General features: G+C 40.3%; 1 protein-coding gene across 1 annotated transcript in view; it reads left to right on the plus strand.

Annotated features, from left to right (window-relative positions):
- Positions 1-5,124: 5,124 nt before the first annotated feature.
- Positions 5,125-23,704, plus strand: part of dph6 (diphthamine biosynthesis 6) — a gene marked incomplete at both ends in the record, with an annotated part of 59,151 nt that continues 40,571 nt past the window's right edge. Inside the window, 3 exons of the mRNA XM_079230485.1 lie at positions 5,125-5,195; positions 11,732-11,823; positions 12,864-13,048. Of these exons, the coding sequence (XP_079086611.1) occupies positions 5,125-5,195; positions 11,732-11,823; positions 12,864-13,048 (348 nt within the window). The remainder of the gene's footprint in view (positions 5,196-11,731; positions 11,824-12,863; positions 13,049-23,704) is intronic.

Raw genomic sequence — 23,704 nt, forward strand, 5'->3', positions numbered from 1 at the left:
TGACTCCTATCAATTTGTTACACTGAACATCACTGTCTACAGATCTCATTCATACAGGGAGCAAGCACATTCCCAGCAATGACCACATTTATTTTTTATGATCAGCACTTTTGGGATACACAAAGACAATGGAGTGCTGCATGAACCAGTGCAGTGCAAGAAAGACAGACGGATGTGAAAGACAAAACAGGTAAAAGTAACACAGAAAATACTTATACATATCCAAAATGCATGCATCGCCTAAATATATAGGACAAATACTTGTGTAAAGCATAATGTCACTTGAAATGTTAAAAAAAAGCATACTATGTGACATGTATGATTCAACATTTGTATGTAAACATTTCTTTTAGCTGGCTTACATGATGCTGCCACTTTTCTACAACATTATTAGATAAAATAAGATAATCCTGTATTCTTTATTAGTCCCGCATATTGTATAATATGTACATATTACGAACATCATTCACTATAGTGTGTTTTCCTTAACCTGCAATCACAAAGCAAAAATAAAAGGTAGTTGGAAATCTGTACTGGCTTTAAACACGCAAGATAAAATGCTTAAACATTGTGTAGTCAATAGCAAGATGCTTTGTATAATGCTGCAAAGACAATATCAGCAAGTTGTAGCAGTTACTGAGAAATGTTTAGTTTTTTTGTACTTCTTCCTATTCCTCTTAACTGTTGTTTGGACCTCAAGAGTACAAAGGGTTTCATTTATATTACTTGAAGCATTCATTCGGAAATGAATTATTCAATTAAATGAAATTATTTAGTGAAGCATGAATCTCAAAAATCTACTCTGTATACTATGTTTTCTGTTCTATTACTGTATATGTACTCTGGACAGCCTGACATGTGTATGAGAAATGTTTCCCACTGGAGTTTGAATTTGTCCATCAACATCAAGGAAGTGAGAGTTTATTTTTTCTGACGCCACTCGACAGAATATGGCAGACCTGGCTCCTCAGTGTGAATGGTGAATATGACAGGTCAGCTACTGTCCCAGGCCCTCTAGGCCTCTCTCTACTTTCTGGAAGACCTCCGCTGTTTATACATATCTGTTTCACCTTTTTCCTCCTAAACAATTAGTGTGCAGGCCGAGAGGAAACCCGTCCTGTGAGAGCCCCAAGCGCATTCCAGCCAGCTGCAGGACATCACGGAAACCTACATGGAAATGGTCAGTGTGGAGGAACGCTTTTCTATGTGTACAATTCACATTTATTCATTGAACAATTAATCGTAAAACTGTTTGGAAAAGAAGACAAACACAATTAGTTTTGATGTCATCGTTTCAGCTGACACAGGGAAAAAATCCTTTTGTTGCACAATGAAGTTAAAACAATTAAATAGTAAATACTCTGTCCCTCTCCCTCTTTCTACCTCTTTAACTCATGGTAATTTTATGCTCCAGAGGCTCATCGACTCATAATCTGAATGGATGTAAATAGTTTGCATTGCAACACAGGGCTGGCAATGTGCCATGCATCACTCGGAGGACTTAAACAGTTTGAGAGCAGACTGATAGATGAACCTCGCTGGAGATATGTAGCTAGATGGAAAAGGGAAGGTGTTGGAAGGTTGAGAATATTAATCATAGCAATTATTGAAAGTGTTTTCGCTGACATCATCGAGCAGACCCATATATCAGCAGGAGCAGCATGCTTATGACTTAGTGACGAAGGCTGAGTGGAGGACATTGAGCAGTAAAAATTAGCAAGTTATGCCAAGTGAAAAATGAAGCCATCAGAGAGCCATAAGCAGCCAACATTTGTTATTCTAAATAACCCAATTCAGGAAGTAGCACTTTATGGGTGTTATTGTTTGTATCGTCATTGTCTTTACTGTGAAAAACCCTAACAGAGTTACTTCCATTGTGTGCAATCGTAGTTGCTTAGGAAATAAGTGGTCCAGAAGACGGAACAACAGCTAAATGGTATTTCATATCCGCAGGAAACAAAAGAAGTATACAGGCATAAATTGATAATGTCAAAGATTCACACGCATGAAATCTAAAAATGCTAGATGAGTCTATGTGCATAGACGTTGGTGTTCTCTTTGTCCCACAGCAGGAAGCCACAGATACCATGCTCCAGAATCAGCGTTCTCGAGGCCGGAAGAGACTTCCTTAAGTAGAAATGAACAACAACAGAGCATTCAGTCCTCCATGGAATTAGCTTGAACTCATAGAAGCCATAATTTAGATGCTTTCTGTAAAACACTCCATAATGTCACAACCTGTTTTTACATAACATAATTATTATTTATGCTGGTTCTTCTTTCTCTCATCTTACTTTTTCTCTTTATTTCTCTCTTTTACTAGTATCTTAAATAATGACTTCTGTGTCTTTCATTGTGTGTTCATCTTCGTGTGTTTAGAACTTTAAAAAAATATTGCAATAAAATTTAAACCTAAACTTTAAAAATGTTATCAGCCTTAATTTAGCTGTTTGATTGCAATGAACAAAATCACATACTTCTTTTTACGTAACACTTCAACTGCACCACTTTTTTCTTTTTGTAGGCCTGTGCGTTGCTCCTTCCTTCCCTAAATTAAAGACGTTGTAAACACACCACGGCCTCTCCCTCTTTGGAAACTCTTGGGAACATCAGAAAGGTCCCTGGGTCTCTTACGTCTCTCCTGCTGCTTACAGCTGCATCAGCTCCTCTGGGCAACCACCCAATTGGCTGGGAGTCTGCTGCCCTGACCCTGAACCCTGAATATGAGGGGTTAGCCAAGGGCCAGTGCAGAGGCTGAGGGTGGGTGTGGTGGTGGAGGTCAGAAGGGGGAGACAGCTATTAAACACAGCAGAGGAAGGCCCATCAGGATGTATCTTTTATAGCTGGCTGGTACTTGAAGGCATCTCAACCCCACTCCCACAGATGAGAGGCAGGCAGTCCAGCCAGCAGATGAATCCTGTAAGGGTGGAAATGATGGGGTCAGGTTTTTTTACAAGGTCAGCACAAGGTTAGTGGAGGGGCAGGCACCTAGTAATCCCTCCTTTTAAGTCCAGGGAATTGGATGTCTGTTAACTCCTTCACACCAGCACCCTCACACAGTAGTTTGTAACACATGTTTAAACTAAGTTTCCATTCCATTATCCAAACCACTAATCCTATTCAGGGCGCTGGAGCCGATCCCATCTGGCATTGGGCAAAGGCAGGGTACACCCTTGATAGGTCGTAAGTTTATCGCAGAGCACATAGAGACAGACAACCATTCACGCTCACATTCACACCTACTGCAGGTCTTTGGACTGTGGGAGGAAGCCGGAGAACCCGGACGGAACCCACGCTGCCACGGGGAGAACATGCAAACTCCACACAGAAGGACTACACTACACCACATGCAGCCACTACACTGTGCACAGCCCTTGAACTCAGATGACTTGGACCGAAAAGTTCAACATTTTGGGAAATACTCATTTGTTTTCTTGGTGAGAGTCAGATGTGAAAATACCATTCTCACGCCTTTACAGTAAATATGGAGCTGAAGGCAGCCGAAGCCATTAGCTACTTAGCTTAGCATAATGACTGGAAACGGGGAAAGGCTAGCCTGAATCCGTCTTAAGAAATCTGCCTTACAACAGCTCTAAAGATCACATTAACGTACTGTATTTCATCTGTACGTATTTCTAAATTTAAAACAACAATTTTGCAGTTCACGGTTGGTTATGGGCTGGCTTTCAGTAACTTACCTATTACATATTAAAAGAATGAGATACAACTTTATTAAGGGTAACATTCCAAAGCACAATATACAGTTTTATAAAGATTTATTTTTTGACAATCATTGCGTAGATTTGAGATTTTTATTTATCAAAGTGATACTTTTGTGTTATAATCCAACAGCATGAATAAGGGATTATTTTTTAAAGCTGCTGAGGTGCGTTTGATGTACTGTATGACAGTCTACAGCCAAAATGTCCTGGATTCATAAGCCAGAGATAGAACATGTTGCCAGAAAATCTAAAACAGAACAAACTATAAGCAAACATGGATATTTTGAAAGCAAACATGTGATTTGGGGCATTTCTTATTTAAAAAAATGACTGTTTGCCAGCTAATGTTGAAAGGCACACCATCTGGGAACGGCTTGATGGTAAACTCAATGAGTTGTTGATTTTCTTTCCAAATTGAAATATATGGAATTTAATGGCTCACCACAAGGTAGGAAGTTAAAACTTGTGGAATACTTTGTATGATAGTGGATTTAGTCCATGTATACTATCATGGTCACCACCACCCTCCAGATGACCCCATCCCACTCACACCTCTTGCCCCTTCACAACCCTTCGACCCCCCAACCCTATCCTCCCAAACACCGTCTCATTCCTTGTTTCATTTTCATTACAACCCTCCTGCGGGGACTTGAACTTGTTGCCCCGCCTGAACTGGGGTGACAGCTCACTAAATCATTGCCTTTTAGTGGTGCTGCCCCCTTTTTTTTATACACTTTAATCACCAGACTCCAGTAACCACGAATATTGGGCTCAGTGTATGGAATTCTCCTCATAAAAGAAAAAGCAGAGGCCGCTGATGTGCTTCTCATGGCTAGAATTCATCTTGTTCTTGCTGGGAATTGATAGAGGCAGAGGCTCTTTCTTATGGATGACAATCAATTGCTCAGGATCAACAGGTTTGAGGCTGTAAACTTGAGGCCATCTCCTATCTACCCGACAGTTTCTCATCTGGCAATGCCGATGTTAATGCTGGAGGGAGGCCTTGAATTTTGTTTGTTATTTATGGTTAGTCACAGGTTTAGAAATGGTTCTGGATGATCGGAGGCTATCTTTCACATTGGACTTGTCACAGCTCCAAAATGGTTAACCCTTGTGTACACACTGTCTTCAGGAAGTATAGAAAGACAGAAGAAAGACAAGCTGCTATTCTTGAAAAGTTTTGTTTTAAGAAACAAATTCAATGCTGAATGCTTCTCATCCTCCTCTGCTTGTCATAAACATACAGCCTTGATCAATCCCTTTTCTCAAGGCTCATCCCTCCCCTGTCATCCTCCTCTTTCTCTGTTTCTTCCGCAACCCAGCATTAATCCTTATCCTCCCTAAGGAAGCCCACTTCGTGGAGCAGCAAGGGTATTTAGAGCCAGTGTTGACATTGGACAGCATGTTAGACAAATATCCCCAACTCAAAAACCACAAGACAAATGGCAGACCCGAGCTTGCTGTGTTCTGGCAGTGAGTTTGCTGGTCTGGCTCAACTTTGGCCAGCTTTTCAGCCCAGGTGACGTCTTACTGCAAGAAAGAAAAAAAAGACCGCAAACGAGGGTCGGTGGATAGATGAAAGAGAGTGTGGGGGAAGAGTCAAACGTGGGAGATATGTATAGAAAATGAAAGGAAAGAAGAGACGTGATTAATGCTGAAAAAGAAAAAAAGAAAACACTGTAATCAAAACCAGAATGTTTTTGGAAGGCATTAATAAGAAATAACTGGGGGAAAAATAGATTTAACATACAGAATATGTCTATGGCACAAATGTTGTGGTGAAGATGATGCTTGATGCTCAAATGGAAGGGGAAGAAGAACATTACTAAATCATTTGTCTCCAGAGACCATACGAGGAGGGTTTTGGAAAACCAGCAACTCGCCCAGACAACAAGGTGGTGGCTTTGATTATGGGTGCACATGACATCATTTCTAGGTGGAAACAAACACACATCCCCACACACAGACAGATCTACCATGCAGACAGAGGTCCCTGTGACTGTGACAAGCTATCTACACTCACTCAACACATTACCACATTCATACACAGAGCAACACAAGCAGCAGAAAGACACACTCTTCAGAGATATGGGGCCCGTTTTGACAACCGCCAAGTTGACTTGGCATTGGTCGGATTGGAGTGATCCAAGAAAAGCAAAGCGGACCCACGAGAGGTCTGGGGCTTTTGTGTTTGTGGAGTGTCACACTTCATCACGAGGGAAACCCATAACAGGCCCAGGAAGACCTTTGAAGCAATGGGAGGGGTGTGTGGGAATCGCCTCTGTGGCTACCTCTGATGTCAACTCCAATATTCTGATTGCAGGCTATTTCCTGGATTAGGGTTGTGTTTGTCGGCTGAGAGGAAAACTGTCCAAGGATTGTATATAGAGCAGACAAGCTAATTAAACCTTCCCACCAGACAATTTACAGATTACAAAGTATTTTCACCAATGTTGGCCATTATAATACTTCTTCAAATCAGATACAATATGAATTTATCTGTCAATATAAGCAAAGCTAGAATTGATCATTTTAATGATATATCAAAGAGAAGAAGAGGGTAGAAAAAGAATTATCACTTTAGTTTGTTTACCCATATACATATTGATAGATATATCAATCTGATGGTTTTATTTAAGGTATGTGTTTGCATATGCTATAAGATAGTAAGACTTTCACTCGTTGAATGCAGCTATTGGCTAAATGTCCAGTGGTTTAGATTACTAAGGAGAAAGTGTCTCTGTAAACCATTAGACTAAAGATCCTGCATATAGAATAGTGTTTGGCAGCAGGGTCAGGTGACAGCAGTGTGTGCTGTTTGCTTTTGCTGCTTCATAATGAGTGGAACGCTGGTGTACTGTGATGGACCACATCCTTTTGGATGGAGCTTCACAAGGCTCAACCACTGGAGCCATAATTTGATTCCAGGACGCTAGACGCACAGGCAAGACAATTTCAAATCAAGGAGAAATATTCAGGAAATTACATTTGTACTTAAGGACGGTTGGCTCGATTGTATGTTGGAAAGTTTATTTTCCTGCAGTATTGGATAGGGCAGAGTTTAAAAAATATACTCTATATTTTGAAAATCCTGATTCATGAAAAAAATCCTCTTTGAGATTCTCACTTAAGTATATGGTACAAATTTGTTACATATAAAAGATTATAGAAGTTGAGAATTATCTGTAAAATCCGTGTGTAGTATGACACATAGGATGGAGTTTGTGATTTGAATTACTTACAATAGTAATTTGAATGCAAACCAACTATTACTTTAGTAAATGCCTGATTTATTTCCTTAAAAGGGGCAAAAGCAGTTGTTTCAAGGTTCATCATGACTTTTAGTGATATTAGCAGCATGGCTCGATGTCTGACGAGGTTGTCGGTTGGTTGGTCCACAACTTTGGTCCAGGATGAAATATCTCAACAAATATTGGATGCATTGCCATGGTATTTAGTAAATACATTTTTGAACGGATGAATACTGACTCTGGTAATCCTTTGACCTTTCTTTAGTGCCATCAGTAGGTTGATATTTCTGTCTTTTAGTGAAATGTTTTGACAACGATTGGATGGATGGTCATAAAATTTGCTACACACATTCATGTCCCTCTCAGGATGAATTGTAACAGCTGTGGTGATCCCCAGATGTTTCATCTAACGATACCATTAAGTAAAAAATCAATTTGTCCAATATGTTGGTGAATGGCCAAATACCTGTAAAACTAATGATAATCCCATCAGCTTTAACGGTACGCTGTGTTTAATGGTAATATGCAATTTGCTTAACTAAGATTATGAACATTGCTAACATTATACATGCTGAATGTCAACATCTTAGCATTTTCATTGTGAGCATGGTCGTTTCAAAGTACCACTGTGCACTTAATACCGCCTCAAAGAGCCGCTAGCTTGGCTTTACCCTTTGTCGTGTTTATTATTAATAATAATAATAATAATAATAATTATATATATATATACATATATATATGCATGTATATATATATATATATATATATATATATATATATATATATATATATATATATATATATATATATATATATATATATGCTTTCACAAAAGTGCAGCAGCTTGAGGCAAAACATTTTTTTATATATCCACTCTGCTGCTTCATGTATAGGTGTAGAAGCTAAACGGAAGGGGGGCAAAAGCCGGGTTTTCATTGGGGGATTTAGAAAGGAAAAAAAAACACAATTATTGTTTGCAGACTGGGGCTGTTAAGGACGATGCCATGATCAAACACAATTTGGATCAAATCAGGACTTTATTTCACATTTTCTCACATTTCCAATCAAGGACCGATTAGCCTCAGACATTAATGAGCCTACTAATCCATTTAGGCCCCTCGTGATAACAGTTAATTGTCTGTAAAAATGTGTACAGATCCCCGTTTGGGTTGTTTACTAACTGATTTGGATGTGGTTAGGCCCTAAAGAGGTATCATTATGTTGATAGTTGTTTGGAAAATGAGCCCCTGATGGAGGCAACACCAGAGTGAAGTAGAGTTAAGAATACACAGGACTGCTTTCAACCGTTGCTCACTTGAGTGCAAATTTATCACTATCTTAAGATAACATTTGGCTGTCATCAGCCCTCATCTATAATTAGCATGCTCACTTTTCTGTTTTGCTCAGTGCACTACAGCGAAGGAAGTTAATATTTCTTGCATAAACCTCTTGTATTCAGATACATGGTGATTCACAATGTAAAGTCCAGGAAAGAAATCCAGAAACTGGACAAGATGTTCCAGGCAAACGTCTTAACTTTGTTTCCATCGTGTCCGCTGCTTCATGTTTATGTTGCATAGTTAAAACTTAAATTTAATTACAGTAAAATTCAAATCCAATTTGTGTTCTGCATGAAGTCAGAATAAGAATTGTACATTGGCTTGAGTTTTCGCAGAAAGTTCTGTTTGACATCAAGTAACTTTAAAATTGGGATTAAAGTTTGCTGCTCACATTCCTTTGTCATTGAATAAAGGTCCAAAAAGAAGGAAATCTATTCAATTTTGCTCCCAGTTTGCAATTCGGTCTCATGTTGATCCAAATCATTCATATTAATATCTCTTTATCAGAACATCTACCCAAAGTATATTCATATAGGATTGTTTAAGTTTGAGTGAGGGTGCAAGTGATTAATATAACAATTTGAAAAACTGGTAAAAAAAAAAAGAAGAAGGGTGTATCAATATGAAGGGTAGAAAATGGAATTTGTACCACCAACGTTTGAATGTTACCATGAAAATGCATGTAATCATCAACTATATGTACATTTATATTTTACTTTAATACATGTCAACATGTTTTACTGTGCCACACATTTACTTGCTTGGTCATGTTGCTGAAGAGACTAGAAGTGTGTATGCGTTTATTCTGGCCACTCAGCGTGCAACCTTGGCTGGCCTGTTCTGACACTCCATTTATTGTCTTGTGATTTGAGGCCTTTGTTTCTCATTACAACCAAAGTTTTTGTGTCCTTGTGAGACAAAAATTAGTTTGCTTGTCTGAGTAAATCACCTGTCATATATGCACATGCTCCTTTAAGGAAAGGCCAAGGGTGTCATTTGATTCCTGCTGCCTTGCTTTCATATTTATGCGTCTCATATTCATGTCCATTGGCTGTGTCTCAGTTGGGCTATCCATCAACACTTTTTATCCCCATGCACCAACAATACGGACATAAAACGCTTTTTTACGTCAGCAAAAAGCTGCCACAAATAAAACCGGAACAACACACCTCTTTATTTGTCTAGGTAATAAAGTACATAAATTAAAACTGATAAGTGACATCATTTGCATGAGTTATATCCGATGGGCCTGGGCTTTAATGGAAATGACCAGAGGCAATAAAGCTGTTTTATAAAGTATAACCCACAAAATTGGAGAACATATGTGCTATATTAATGATTTTACCAAACTGAGGGACAACCAGGTGTCCTGCTTTCCCCCAAGTCAAGGCCATTTTTCAAACCAACATGTCAAAGAAACATTTTGAAAACTATATCAATCATCCTGTCAAATGAAATGTCCCACACTGAAACAAATTTATTTGTAGTCGTTTGTTGTCATGGTACATGTATTGTATTTTTGTCCACCTACCCAGGGACTGAGGATGAATATGACCTGTCCAGTAAGGTGTCTCAATCAAATACATCAGACTTCATGGAAGTATATATTTATATTTTAACAGATAAAATAATACAAATAATATGGCCATATTAAAAGAACATATAAAAAGAAAATATACTGAATTGAAAACATTACATCTTTTATTTGCTCACCTTTTTCTTCAAATTAGGAATTACAAAAATAATCATATCAAAGATGTGCACTTTATCAAGAAAATCCCTCCATTAGAAAAGTGATGCCTGTTCTCAGTCTGTACCGCTTATACCACAAAACAAATGATTTGCATCTGCAGGTTAGCTGTTGCCATATATTCAGGATGAATAAAACAAACAAAAACAAAAAAGGGAACCTAGTTAAAAGCAATGGGATGAAGAGACATCTCTCTCAATTTTGTACACTCAAACAAAATCAGTTGCCTTTAGCCTGCTTAGGGGTAGAAGGTAAGGGAAGCACACAAAAGCAGTGCAATTATTCTGCTCTGGCACAACAACAGAGAGCAAAAAGAGCATCAAAGTCTTTCCTCTGAGCAAAATAGGGCTCCCTCAGAGGAAAAGCGCAACCTGTGTGTGAATACCATTTCATGGACGTTTGGTCCTCTCTTGAGACACAAGAGGCAAAGGATGTGTGTCAGTGTCAGTATTCGAGTTACAGTGCATATCCACTTTGATTATGTTATTGAAAAATATCTGCATTTTTTTATGTGGTAAGTTTATGAGAGCTGAAAAAAATAAGATATAACATTTCACATATAAAATGTCCAAAATCAAAAAAATAATTAAGAAACAAATCATGTAAATTGCGTTTATATAATATTACAGGTGAAATTGCTGCTTTCACATTTGAAGTCTTCTCACATCTTACTCAAATTCAACATGATTAATTAAAATGAATATACACATAAAGCACACATGCCCACAGTGTCTGCCTGTATAGTTTGTGTGTGCTGTTTCGTTAGTTATTATTACTTATTACTTAGTATTTATTTTAGCATATTTCCAACCTGTGACTTGCTGTCACAGGTCTATGTCTTTTCACTATAGTATGAGTGCATAGTCATAGTAATGTGAACACAATTACGTTTTTTAACATACATATCTATATAGATATATAAATATAATTATAATGAGAGAGAGAGAGAGAGAGAGAGAGAGAGAGAGAGAGAGAGAGAGAGAGAGAGAGAGAGAGAGAGAGAGAGAGAGAGAGAATGACAAGGACCGATTTTCTATCAGGCATATAAGAGGGCAGCTAGCAATACAAAAAGGTCCTTCAATAACCAGGAAGTCAAGCTCTCACATGTGTACATACACCGGTTGCTAAGCGCGGTTATCACGTTGAGTACCATTACAGCCAATACTTTTTTTATGTCATTAGTCCGGTGAGCAAAAAATAAGAAGATGAAAGTGGTTGCGTTAATAAGGTAATCGCCTTTCTTCGCTGTAACTGTCTCACCATTATTTCACTAATTTATTTTGCTAGCATGTCAAAAGCTAGCGTTAAATCTCAGATGTATTACTGTCAACACACACTGGATAACGTGTTCCCATGACGTCTAAGGTGTTGCATTTCACCTCTAACTTTGTACAAAGGCATGATATAACATATCACTTTTAGAAATCCAAAGTTATTGACTATAGGGGTGTTGACAACCACTAACGTTACAAGAATAGCACAAAGTACCTCATTTATAGAGCATCCTCAGCAAGAACAGCCACAAACAGGTTCTTCATCACGGATTATTAATGCTTCTTAATCACATTCCCAGATCGCTTCCGTACACCATTGATAATGTATAGGTCGGCATATTAATGATTCTTATGCAGCTTTACCTCTGTGTCTATTTCTCATGCTGTGTTTCAGTGGAGGCAAAGACAGCTGCTACAACATGATGCAGTGTGTTGCTGCTGGGCACCGGATCGTAGCTCTGGCCAACCTCCGTCCTGCCGACACAGGTTAGGGAGATGCCCTGCGGGGGTTTATGATCTACAAGGGCTGGGCTATATGGGCCAGCCAGCTGCATTTCTGCAGAACGAGACACTCAGAACTGTACACAATCAAAGTACTGCAGAACTCTATGCTGCATCTTTCCTGTGTGAAGAGCCAAATGTGCGATTTGATATTTATAAAAAGGGATCTGAATCTTGTCTTCAGGTTTGGGGAGAATGATGCCAGGTAACTGCCTTAACACGTGGCTGTGAAACACTAAATGATGTCTGCTGAAATGTTAAACAAATTTTGAGTTTGTACTATAAAGGAAAGTTTGTACTAAAGGAATATTTTAAATGATACAGAAGAGTTTGTAGCATGCTAAAGACTATGTTATGAATATGTTAAGAGTTATATTATCTTTCAGCGCACACTGTTCTCTGTTCCTGTCATTTGGCATTTAGTATTGTCCAAAGATAAATTTATAATATATACGCAATGAAATAAATATTCATATGAAAACACTGCACAAGATAAACAAGATACTAAATTGTGAAATATTTTAATATATAAATAATGACTTCATCGCTTTTAAACAAAAAACTTAATTTATTTGTATTTCAATTACGTACGTTATTATTTGAAATGTGTCATTTTTATTCTAACTATATTTTTAGAGTGAGAATTGTATTTAATTGTGAACGAGTAAAGTGAATGACAATCTTCCTATTCATTTTTATTAAATGTATTTATTTGCTTCATTTATATGATTCTATTTCTTACTTTTATTTCAGGCCACTTGAATCTTAATGTAACTATTCAGTATTTAGTTTTTAACAGGTATTTTTAGCCTTGCCGTTCGCTTATTGTTGTGTAATAAATGGTTTAAATTGTGAATGTGTATAATATAGTCCTCCTGTTCATTTATGTATGTATCTGATTTGATCAAGCTACTATTTAACATCTATTTCCAAAAAATTGTAACATCACATACTGTTTATTACTGTCAGACACATGATCAGTGGCTTAACACAAGACAGCGGGCTAAATATATTTTCCTCCACAGACGAGTTGGACAGCTACATGTTCCAGACAGTGGGCCACCAGGCCATGGAGCTGTTTGCTGAAGCCATGGATCTGCCCCTGTATAGACGCACCATCCAGGGCTTGAGCCTGGACACCAGCAGAAACTACAGTGTGACAAAGGGGGATGAGGTGGAGGATCTGTATGAGCTGCTGCACCTCGTCAAGGTAGGCCTCTTTTTTGCCGCACGATTCGTGAAAAATAAAGGATTTTTATCATTTTACCACTGCTACAGAGTGGGTGCTGCCTAACATTCAGGTTCACCCTGAAAACATAGCAGTTTGTACCTGTTCATGATAAGTGATGCTTTCATCACTTATCATGAACAGGTACAAACTGCTATGTTTTGAACATATAGGGCCAAAGCAGACTTGGTAATATTTACCAAAGCGAAGAATAAAGTAGTTATCTATATTTGTATGTTGTAATAGAAGCTTTTTTGTTCTTTGTTTGCGTAGCTCGGCCAGCCTTTTTTGTCTTTTTTGTGCCTCACCAGCAAGCTAACTGTCGCTGCTCTGCACTGCAGTCATACGGCTGTAACCACTGATAATGCCGTCCCGACCCGTGGCTTCGGTTGCAGAGGCATATTTCAGTTTCTTCACCAGCTTTTTATTTGCTTGACATTTCTTTTTACATTTTGTATTGGACAGTACAATCATTTGGTTTATCCGCAATCTATAATTGTAATGTAAAAGGGACAATATATGCACACATCTACACATGTACAAATGTATATATCATAAAAATAAACCTGTGCTGTGCAGGGATTGTGGAAGCTGAGTAGTTGTACATACTTCTTTTGTAAGACTCTTACTTTTTTTTTTTTCACATGTGATATAAGAATCTTCACATACAGTAGTCTTATTCAGAATAGTGTTATGATACATCATAATGTGAACACATCGTGGCAATGCTGCATCGTGCATATACCATAGTCATCGTTTTGACTCCTTGCCCCCACTGACATATGCTTGACTGCTTTTTAGCGAACAAGCTCTCAGAGCACTACTAAACTTCTCATCTCTGCTAAGGTTCGTGACATATGTCACACTGTTGAGATGTTTTACAAGTCATTCTCTGTGGATTCAGAGTCACTTTCCCATCAGCAGTGTCTCAAAGAGACCCTGCTTGTCTAGTTTCATCTGGCCTGCTTTACACAAACAGTCCTTAGCACCTATTCTAAAGTGCAGCCGAGCTGCTCAGCAGATTAAAAAGCTAGTCTCAGTCTGTCATATTTAGTATGTCTCGATTTCACTTTCAAAGTGGAGTAAGTTTACTTACTCCGGGAAAATAGTGTGCCTGTTGTATCAGTGAGTGAAAGTTTTATGCGTGAAGTTAGAGAGAGGTGCCCTTCAACAACTGGCTTCACAGGAAAAAATCCATTCTCTTTTTTTTTATCTCACTCGACAGAAGATCAGATGCAAAAAATTAATCACCAAATTAATATTTTATCAAATACCACTTTTGCCAGGACGTTGAAAAAATATTCATTTGATGCCAAATTATGTATGAGACCTCGGTGGTCTGATGTGGTGCTGGTGTGGCTGACTGACAGGTTTGAGACAACTGCGTGTGTGTTTAGCACACCGCTGGCACTGCCTGCCTACCTGACCGCCTGCAGCCATGAGGAAGCTACCTGGACGCACACTTCAACAGCTCTCACTGCTGTCAGCGCAAACAGGGTGTGGGATTGATCCTGTGAAACACCTTTTCCCCTCTATACCCCCACACAACCTCTCATTTTAGCTTGCAGCATCAAAATGTAAGACCTTCTTATGGAATGGTGGATACAGGTTTGTTGTTGAGTTTGGAGTTGGCTTGACGTGGTGTAAATGAGAGAGTGGGGGATGGTGGTGTTTGGTTTGGTCTGTGTGGAGACATGTTCATCCAGAGTTTAGAGCCGCTCCAGGGCCCCTGCAAGTCCGCACACCACCTGGGTGGCAAGGGCCAGTCAGCCTGCCTCAGGGCATTTTGTGCCCTCTGCCTGACTTTCTTTGTCATCTTCTGTATAAATCGCCGGCTTTACACATGCAGCTACACGAGAAAGCTCTTGTTTGTGTGTTTTTCTTGTGAGTGTACGCACACATACATTCAGACAAATTTCAGTTTTTTGGCCTCTCCTGAGCATTCACAGTAAAATAGTGGACATCTATCTGGTGCGTGATGCAATATTCCACCTCTGCCTGTGGTCAGGTTTCTAATTGCAAAGGGCTGCTAATTTCCCATTTCCAGGGCTTCTCTGGTCTGACCTCACCAGTCAGACGGGCCATAGATCAGGGCAGCTGGACTCCCATGGGGCCCTCGCGGGCTAGCAGACCTCCAGTCGTCTCCCCGTTTACCCCTCTCGCCATCATCAACAGACCTGCTCCATAAACAACAGGCTTCCTCCCTCCTCTCTCTCTCTCTCTCTCTCTCTCTCTCTCTCTCTCTCTCTCTCTCACACACACACTGAGTGATTACAACCATAAGAATACACATTTCTTAACTCAAAATTTCAAGTCACTACTCTCTGAAGTTGCTTTTTTTTAGCATTCGCTAGGTTTACTGACTCATTGTGAAGGGTTGTAAACTCATGCAATTCATTGCATCCCGTATGATTTAGACACTTGCACAGTTCTGTCAGAGCATCTCTTAAAAAGTCATTAAAAAGTCATGGATTGTGGTACTACCAGGTAACTACCTGGTTAATCCAGGTAGTTTTTTGCACCATAAAGTGTGTGGTGTTGTTGATTAGTGAAGAAAATGATAGAGGGGGGAGAAAGAAACAAGAAACACCTTTTTTCATAATGAGCTGTGAAATCACCCTTCCTGGAAAAAACAATTTTAGCATGGAAAAAAGGGATCTGTTTAGAAAGTGTTATATTTTGAAAGATTCTTTCTAGCAGTTTGAATTAATTAGAAGTTACAAGATTATATTTGGCAAATGACACTTGAGCATAGATGAAAGATTTTTTTTTCTTCTCAGATCCAGAGTTAATGAGTTTTAAGAGGAGATTTTTCCTGCCTCCTCTTTTGCAGTGCTGGCAACAGAGGCGTAGCATGAGCCAACAGTGCCATCTATGGATCGTTCCCAGAAGCTGACAAACCAAAGACACTACACTTTGGCCTCTCGGAGAATGTTTGGAGCCTTTCAAAAGATTCAAAGGAAGAGATCATATTCTTCAGAACCATTGTTGATGGAGGAAGAAAAGTCCAATTATCATCAAAAAAATGAGTCGTCCATCCCCTGGCAGTAGTTATAATGGCAGAATGACAATGTGGCCCTATCCTTGGCCCCTTTGCTCTCATCGCTGGCTGTGTATGGCAGTGTGTCTTTGAAGTGTGTAACCTGATACATGCAAGCCACAGCATACCCCATCCCATCCTGCTAGGTGCTGTTTTTTAAACCCGCTCTTTGAGGGAGAGAAATAACAGTTTTGTCAGCAGCGGGGGGGGATTGTTTGCACATCTACGGCCGTAAGGGTCTATTTTTTTTAGAGAATAGGTGAAGTCCTTGGGTCCTCTGCCAGGCTACAAAGGCATGCTAGAATATGAACATGATGTGTAAGTATAACATTTTGATGTGGAGTTTATTTAATTACTCTCCCATTTTCATTTTTAAGGATCCACTTGTTTTTGTGGATTTAGAAATTGGATTTCATAGGCTGTGTGTCCATACTTCATGTGTGTGGTTGGGCTGTTCTCCTCTGCTGTGATCTGCTCTGATGTGTGATACAGATCAGCAGTGTCATTCACCCCTGGCTGTAACGCCAGTCCCCCCGAAGGCCTGCAAAACCCCTCATATTAGTCATATCACATCCCTCAAGTCCTTTATCCTTCTCTCTGTGCTCTGTGACCTGACACAGTGGCTCTTTATGCCCCGTGACCCTGCCTGTGTGTGTGCATACGCGCACACATGTGCACACTCGTGTGTTCAAGGTCAGGTCAAATCAGGCCTCGGTGATACATGATAACAAGACTATCTCTGTTCTCCTTACACACCTCTGCCTCTCTTTTTGCCCCAGTTTGCCTTCTTTCAACACTTTCCAGGAGAAGTACTCTCACTGTTCTCATCCATATGCACTATTTTTCTCAGTGCAAACGACTTGATGTTGCACATAGGTAGATGTTAGTGTGTATTCGGAGTATTTAATAAAAATTATATTTGTACAATATATTTTGTATTGATAGTTTACAGCATATAGAACATCATGCACATACATGTTGTGACCTGAAAAGTAGCATGGGCTCTAGGGCACAGATGGCATTGAGTTTTGGGAAGTTACAAAGAGAGTTTCATTCACTTGATGTAGTAATGGATAATATATATGAAAAGATAGTGACTCCATGCAGCAACTCTGCAACCTTTGAGCTGATGAATGAAGACAAAGACATTTAAGCTCATTAGAGTGATGAGGAACAATAGATGATATCTACGCACACGGTCCTTTCTGCCAGCTCTAATTAGCTGCACTGTGACATCTCTGTCGTGCTGAGACTCAGCTTTGAGAACGAAATGTTACTTTCAAATCTAATTTCTTATCCTGTAATGCGTTTGACTTTTCAGAAACACTGCTTCTTTTTTTTTTTTTGGAGAACTAACACCCAACTTTTTTTTTTTTTAATCAAACCAGTATTTTTTTTTTCTGCAGATGTCTGGGAAAAGTCTTGGAGAGGTGCAGTGAGACCTTTGGCCTTTGTAGATGAAACATTCCCTTTCAATGGTGTGTGTGTTAAAACACCTTGTTTTTAGTGAGATAATCCTTTTTTTTAAACACTGACTCTTTATTACACACACACACACACACACACACACACACACACACACACGCTCCCCCCTCATCCTCTGTCTCTACCGCCGCTCCATTATCGACATCAGCAGACAAGAGTGGGGCCCTCTGAGATCGCAGAGGCAGTCTGTCCACAAGTCCAAACATTCTTTTTCATTCTTCCCTCTCCCTTGCTCCTTCTCTCTTCCATCTACTGGCATCTTTGTCTCCATTGTGTTGTCGTCGCACTTTCATCCAGACCCTTCAGAAGCCTGGCACTGCGCTTGTGCGTGTGCCATGATGGAGGTGTATCCTGCTGTGAGGAAAGGAAGGAGAGGGATTGAGGGAGAGGAGAAAGAAAGGAGTAGAGTAGAGAAGAGGAGGAGGGGGAGGAGGGCAGGCTGGCTGGCTGGCAGGCAGGCAGGCAGGCAGGCGGAGGAATCTCCAGTTGAACCAGCTCTGTGTTATTGATTAGGGAGCTGAGGTGTTGTGAGACAAGTCGTTGAGGAGGGGTATGAACTAGGAAGGAGGGTGGGGGGGTCAAAATCAAACACGCAGCCCTACTCTGATTACCAGCATGGTGCAGCATTAGATGTACATTGGGGGTTCAAAAAATGGATTACTTTAAAAAGCTGCTTAATACATAAATCATGACCTCTGGGGTCACAGCGAGGGTTTAGGAGATCAGATCAATAACAAAGCTAATGCAAGCTTGTTGTAGCTGGTTCATGGTGCAAAGGGACCTCTAAATGGTGTTATTGGAAGTAGCCTAAAAACGATCTCAAACCAATGAATAATCACTTTGTAGAAAGTTTTCTTTTATTACATTTTCAGTGCAAGTTTAGAGCATCGTACTCGAGGATACATTTCAGCATGAGCTAGTCTAGATTCCTTCAACCAGCTGTCTCTCTGTGTCGCCTCTCTCTGTGATAGCCGTTGTTATCTCTTCCTTTGGTCTGGGACTGCTTGTATTTATGTTGGTCGAAACAGTGGCAGTAGGGTTGAGATTGCAGGCTTGTTTTGTACATGAGGAAGGATAGCATTAGCGCTGAGATAATGGCGCTGTGTATTGTTCGCTGGCCGTGTGGAAGTGGTGGGACAGGATCTATTAGACGCAGGCCCATTTCCCTCCAACTGACGCTCACAGTCCCCACAAACATTAGATAAAGAGCCTAGCCTCAAGCCTTTGTAATTTGTTTGTATTTTTCTGCTTAATGTACTTTGCTCAATCTTGTTTAGCGATGATGGAAGCTGATAGCCTTATCTTGCCTTGCCAAGGGCATGAGCCACTACCACTGCTTGGTTGAACATTGTTCCAATGAAGAATGTGTGTGTGTGTGTATGTATGTGTGTGTTTTATGGTCTTTTTTTTGTCATTGTATTTTGATGCTGGATGAATTGTAGATGTATCTAGCAGTTATTTGCATTTTCAAGTATTGGCTAATATGTTTTGTTATGCACTAATGTAAATATGCCATTATGGAAAGTATATTACTAGAATGTATCTTTTGTTTGATTGTTCATATTAAAAGTTAGGGGAAATAATGTGATCATTCTCTAAGCCTGGCTGACCAAATTTGATTGATTTTCTTTTTCCTTTCAAAACAACCACTACTTTTGATCATGAGAGATCTGTTGTTACATCTTCAATTGCACCCTTAATGAAAATAAATTTGTTAATCACTCCCTGCTCTCTCCTCAAGAGAATCTGAAAGTATGGAGATAGATGTACATGGCACATACAGGATAACTTATTGCTGTAGTTGTTTTTACTTAGCAGCCCCAAGAAAGAGTGTTTAGGATAATCCGGCTAGTCACTGTGGAGGTTGGACTTGTAATAAATCCTTTTAAACTCATCACCAGTACTAACAGCTAGTCAGGCCCAATATGCAGTCTCAGAACAAACACAAGTGCTCAGTTTTTCAACTCCCTGCCATTCATACTCCAAAATTAAGAGGACTTTTATGTATTGTTTTGTGAACCATTCCCCGCAAGAAGTATTTGTGGTAGGCCCCATCACCTCCCGCAGTCATAACCAGCCATATAAAAACACTGTCTGGAGTCTGGAGAGTGGGTTAAACCAGCATCACTGCTACATTTTCCTCCAGTCTCTCTCTGGGGAGGGAAGGGGGGATGTCTGTTGGAGCTATGGAGGATAGAGGACAGGAGAGCCAAGATGCCAAGAGCCTGGAACCTGACCCCACCAGAAAAACATTTACATTTGGAGTGTGTGTGTGTGTGTGTGTGTGTGTGTGTGTGTGTGTGTGTGTGTGTGTGTGTGTGTGTGTGTGTTTGTAGGCCAGTTCTTACTGTGTGTATATACGTGGACGTCAATACATGTGCGTGCATACACCCTGTGGACTAGGTGGTTGTTATGGACCATGAAAAGCAACTGACATAGTTTACCTCTCTGTGGCATGAGACTCCTTCTTTGATTCTGTCCTACTTGCTTTCTGGAAGCAGCTTCCTGTCTCAGAAGCTCAAACACTCTTACCTCAGCCAAGAGGGGAATGTTGCTATGACAGAGCTGGGATTATGACTTTGTATGTATGCCCTGTAGTAAACTGTTGCAGAACCGTATTAATTGGAACAACTTATCCTTTTAATGGTGAGACCTTGAATGTTTGGAGGAAGTTACATGATTTCTAGTCTTCTTAAAAAAATCCCATAGAGGCACAAAGTGTTAAATGTAGAAGCCACCAATAGAATATTGCATTTAATAAGAGCCAGCAATTACTAAATGTGTTTGCTTGAATTGCAAGTATTCATGGACATACAGTACATCGATAAACAACCTTATGTCTCCCCTCTGCTTCCCAACATTTAGTTTTCCATTCGTGTAGATATGGAAAGCCTCCTTGTCCTTGGCCTACTGAAACTAGGCCTTTGTGCTTGCTTTGGCCAAGGCCCTCTACCTCCCTGCCTGACGGCTGGCTGGGCCTGTGTTTACGTAACCATATATATCTGAGAGGAAACTCGTGAAACGTTAATCTCTCTACTTTTTAACCATGATGAATTTCTACATTTTCCAGCTGTGCGGCATGGCATATTTATGCTCAGGCTGTATCGCTGAAAACAGCTCTGTCATTGTAAATGAATCACTGCCCAAGACTAAAGAGTGTGTGTGTGTGTGTGTGTGTGTGTGTGTGTGTGTGTGTGTGTGTGTGTGTGTATGCATGCATGCAAGTGTGTATAAACTTCAGGCTGGGAATTGTACAAATACAAACTCGGCCATAAAGAGCTACACTGGTCGCTCCATGAATTAAATTTTTCTCCTTTTTTTCCACTCGTCACATTTCTGTGGGCTGATAAGGGTCCCTCAGTCATCGCGTTGATGAGACAGTGTATCATGCCATATCCTCTGTTGGCTGGTCACACCTGCATCGTGGCCTCAACGGCGGATAATACTTTCCTCTATTCTGCTTCCTCTCTCCCCGTCTTGTAACTCTGACCTGCATAATCTCAGGAACCAGTCGGGGTATTTCGGTTTGTGAGCAGCTGGCTTTGTGTGCAGTTTGTTTTTCTTATTCCACCACTCTGTATGGTTGAGGACTGACACGTGGTGAGTCATCTTAGCCCATCCACGAGCACAAAGAAAGAGCCCGTCTTTCAACAGCTGCTTCAAACAGACAGCCCCACCAATTTACCAAAGGGAATGTCTCTGAAAGCCTTTTAGAACAAGGTTTTGGCTGATGTTTGTTTTACAAAGACATTTGCTAAGCTTGCATGTCCATTTGTTGCTTTATTGTGATGGATCAGACATGGTACATCGTGTTTGAGCCTCAGTATATATAACCGGCATATAATCTTGAAAGCATTGGTTGTAATTTATAACATTATAATTGGTCCAAATTGTATCCTGCACTTTGTGCTCACCTCTGCCACTTCCTATCACTCCTTCACCAACTCCAGGAGTCACCTTGGAGTGTAACCGTGCAGAATGTTAATGAGGAAGCTGATTTAAAACAAATAACCAGTGTCTCCTCCTACTAAGCTCACACTAAGCTTCCTGTCAGTTTGGCATGTCTGAGTTGTCAGGACAGCCCAACACGCCCCAGGACTATGTCCGCATTACATTAAACACAATCGCTTGACCCTAGCTGGCCCGATCCCCTGTACCACATCTACTTGAGCTCCTACAACAAGGTCTAACCCCCTCTCCATGTTCCCACCGTGTAGGGGAACAGGGGAGAACAAGCCCATTACATTACAACAGGCTCAGAGCTGATCTAATGGAGAGGACATTAAAACCATGTCGCGTCCAGTCACTTACTTGATGGATCCTGAAGGAGAGGGATGGAGAGGAAAAGAAGTATTGGAGAGAAAGGGGGAGGGACAGGAGGCTGTGGGTGTTGACGTAACAGTGCAACACCCACAATGGCAAAGCTTGTGATGGTGCCCCGGTGCCCTTGAGCAAACTGTCATTCAAACCACTTTAATTAATTTCTCCACTTTGTCTTCTTCCCCGCCTCCTTGCCATCACACAGAAGCATATTACATACATGAGGCAGTGATATAATAGAAAGTACGTGTCAATAACTTTGGACTCGATAAAAAGAGTATTTTGCATCGGAAATATGTGGCCTCGTCTGTAAATACCGAGATCTGCCAACGCTGGCTTCCTAGTTGTCAGAACAGGCTGAAGCAGGCATTTTGGAAACCCACCATTTTGCAAAATGGAGCTTTGTATTGTTAGGGTGTATAATTAAGACCTCATTGTGACAGCCATTGAGAGAGAGCTAATGAGGGTTCTGATGTGTTCTCTATGAATATGAATATAGAATTTTTAATAATTTATGGCTTTCTAATTGCCTTGGTTGGCTGTTAATGGTTTTGAACTATGAATACTACCCAGACTGAATATTTGGAATGCATAAGAACCTTGAAGCTGAGAGCTGATGAAATAGCCACATTCTCAAGCCGAATTCTGTGTTTTATGATCGTCGTGTATGTATCTTAGGGGCAGATGCATATCTTGACTGAAGGCATGTCTGTGACTGTGGATACATTTGAACCACGCTTTTACTCCCTTACTAAGATGAATGTATATATAATTACAAAGTATATCACACACACTACCTTGATATAGAGTTTAATGGCCGTATCGTTTCTTTGTGGAGCATGTCTGCTGGCCTTAATCTTCCCCACAGCTGACATCTTAATAACTCAGTCCTCTCCATCCATTTCCACGGGAGACATCCGGATGTGGGGGAAGGATTAGTTTAATGAATTTGACAATTAGTAACAGAAGTTAATGACTGCATGGGGCTAAGTACCCTGATGGACATGGCTGGGGGGACTGAGGGCTTCCATTGCTCTGGGCCATAGATCCTCATTAATAGCTTTTCTGCCTGCTGGAGAGGACAGGGGAAGCCAGGCCAGGCCTTTGTTTAGTCTGCCTCTGACGGGGCTGCTACGGGGTTGCACTGTTGCACAACGCCACGCCAGAATTAGTCCCGCTCTGGGCGTGAGTTAATGCAGGGCCTCAGGTCCTGGATCAGGTGAAGCTTCCTTTAATGAGCGGGGGTCATTAAATGTTGAAAAAAGAAAAGTGACATGGCATCGGGGCATGCAGGGAGCTTTTTCTCTGGATCTTGTGCCAACAGTCATGAAGAAAGAAAAGTGGCTTGCGGGTCACAGGAGTCCTGATGACCTCTGCCTTGATTTATCGTTGTGTTAGCTTCTTCCCTGGATCCCACCTCTAATGTAGTGAAAACATCGTTTATCCAGATAGCTCTCATAAAGATTTTATTATTATTTATTATTATACTGTGCTTCATGAGCTACCTTGTCTCTTTGTCATGTATCCCCACTATAAACCATTTTGATAAATTTTTCAGTTACCATATAATCAAAGTTTGTACTTTTTATGGCATCATGAATACACATGAAACAATTCCCATAATATCCATCAATTCAGATTTATACTTACATATACCACTTTTTCCGCAATAAGTTATCCCACCTTTCCTACAGAAGATGAGAAAGTATGTCTAGAATTTCTAAAATATCGTCCAGACCAGCATTAGCGGCCCCTTCATCTCCTTCGTCTCCTGGTGATAGCTTTAATAACGT

Source organism: Taurulus bubalis (genome assembly GCF_910589615.1).
Source record: "Taurulus bubalis genome assembly, chromosome: 1".
Classification (NCBI taxonomy): domain Eukaryota; kingdom Metazoa; phylum Chordata; class Actinopteri; order Perciformes; family Cottidae; genus Taurulus; species Taurulus bubalis.